The following is a 1,670-nucleotide window of genomic DNA, read 5'->3' as shown; positions in this document are numbered from 1 at the left end:
CAAAATCTCACCCTGTTTTTCTTTCTCCCTAGTGCCTGTGTTCTGGGAATACTTAAAAGTTCTCCAGCTGGTTATTCATTTCAGAGCCCCCCTGCTTCTTAACCCACTACAGAAAGAAACTCTGGGCAGGGAGGTCCTTCTGCAAGAGAGGACTAGTCCTGGGAGGCCCCAAATTCTGCTCTCCACCTTCCCAATCCTTGTTGTCAAAGGTTAAGGTTAGGGTTAGGGTTTCATTGGAATAAAAGGTCTTTACCAGGTTCAGTTCTGGCTGACAGTTTTCTCTGACCTTCTTTCTGAATATAAATTCCTGAGCTTGATTGTCAGAAGATGGAACTCAAGTCAGCTTCTCTTGATGTTGTTGGAGAACCAGTTGGACAACACCTACAGAGTAGAGCCTCCAGGCTTCTGCATCTTCCTACTGGCAAGGGCAGGAGACAGAGAAGCTGTCCTGTTGAACTCACTTGTCATGCATATTCTGTCTTCTGGCCACTCAGGAGCTTTCGCAGGGCCTCCTTGACCTCCTTATTTCGGAGACTGTAGATTAGGGGATTCAGCATGGGGGTAATGACGCAATAGAGAGTGGAGATCAGGGTGTCCACCCACAAGGAGTAGCCTGCACTGGGCCGGTTGTAATTCACATTGGCCATGCCAAAGTAGATGGTAACTACAATCAAGTGGGCAGCACAGGTAGAGAAAGCTTTGCTCCGGCCAGTATTGGAGCGGATCTGTAAGATGGCAGAGACTACATATGTGTAAGACAAGAGAATAAACAAGAAAGGGCTCAAGCCCATGAAGATGCTGGCCAAGTGGAGAGTGATCTCATTGATGTAGATGTCACTGCAGGCAATTTTCAGGAGGGGTGGAACGTCACAGAAGATGTGATCGATCTGGTTGGCTCCACAGAAGTCTAAATTGGTGGCCAGAGTTGTGTGAATTGATGAATCAAGAAAGCCCCAGATCCAAGAAGCAATGGCCAGAGGAATACGTACCTGACCGCTCATCAGATTATTGTAATGTAGTGGTTGGCAAATGGCAGCATAGCGGTCAAAGGCCATAACAGCCAAAAGTGCACATTCAGATCCTGCAAATGTCATCAGGAAGAACATCTGAGCCATGCATTGGTTGTATGAAATAGTGTGTCTCTGGTGCAAAAAATTGGTCAGGATCTTGGGGACTGTGACAGATGAGTAGCAAACATCTAAGCAGGACAAATGGCTAAGGAAAAAGTACATGGGGCTGTGAAGACGTGGGTCCAACTGGATCAGGGTGAAGATTGTGGCGTTCCCAATTATGGTCACCAAGTAGATGGCTAGGAACACTACGAAGAGGTAGATCTGGCCATGGGGAACACCTGAGAAACCAAGGAAGACAAACTCGGCCACCTGCGTATGATTCCTGGCATCCATTGGAACCACAGTGTTGATCTGTGTAGGGAAGAACAAAGGATAATGGGGTGTAGTAGCATTGCAACAAGATGGAGGTTTCTTGCATTCACAGACAGAGGAACCCATGTCTCTCGTTCTCCCTTTTCTCACGGGAATTCTGGCTTCCTCCAAAGCCATCCAGAAGTGGTTTCACCAACTTGATTACCCCAAGTCTAGGTTACTGAAGCCCAATGACTGTGTGCACAGACCGATCAGACAACTTTAGCTTAACGGGATGATAGCCCA

At 47.3% G+C, this 1,670-nt stretch overlaps 1 protein-coding gene across 1 annotated transcript; it reads right to left on the bottom strand.

Annotated features, from left to right (window-relative positions):
• Window positions 1-464: 464 nt before the first annotated feature.
• On the bottom strand, window positions 465-1,448 carry LOC103058427 (olfactory receptor 5AR1-like). The gene has a single exon (XM_025176337.2). It carries the CDS (start codon window positions 1,404-1,406, stop codon window positions 465-467), a length of 942 nt encoding a protein of 313 aa, XP_025032105.2. The 5' UTR covers window positions 1,407-1,448.
• Window positions 1,449-1,670: the final 222 nt, after the last annotated feature.

The sequence above is a fragment of the Python bivittatus genome, unplaced genomic scaffold (assembly GCF_059951505.1).
Source record: "Python bivittatus isolate LINGU-HERP-01145 unplaced genomic scaffold, Pbiv_v1 ctg000730_np1212, whole genome shotgun sequence".
Lineage (NCBI taxonomy): Eukaryota > Metazoa > Chordata > Lepidosauria > Squamata > Pythonidae > Python > Python bivittatus.
The sequence above is the reverse complement of the archived record's forward strand: the minus strand, read 5'-3'. Positions and strand labels throughout refer to the sequence as shown.

Excerpts from the sequence above, each read along its gene's own strand:
- LOC103058427 (XM_025176337.2), bottom strand. The coding sequence starts at position 1,406 with ATGGATGCCAGGAATCATACGCAGGTGGCCGAGTTTGTCTTCCTTGGT.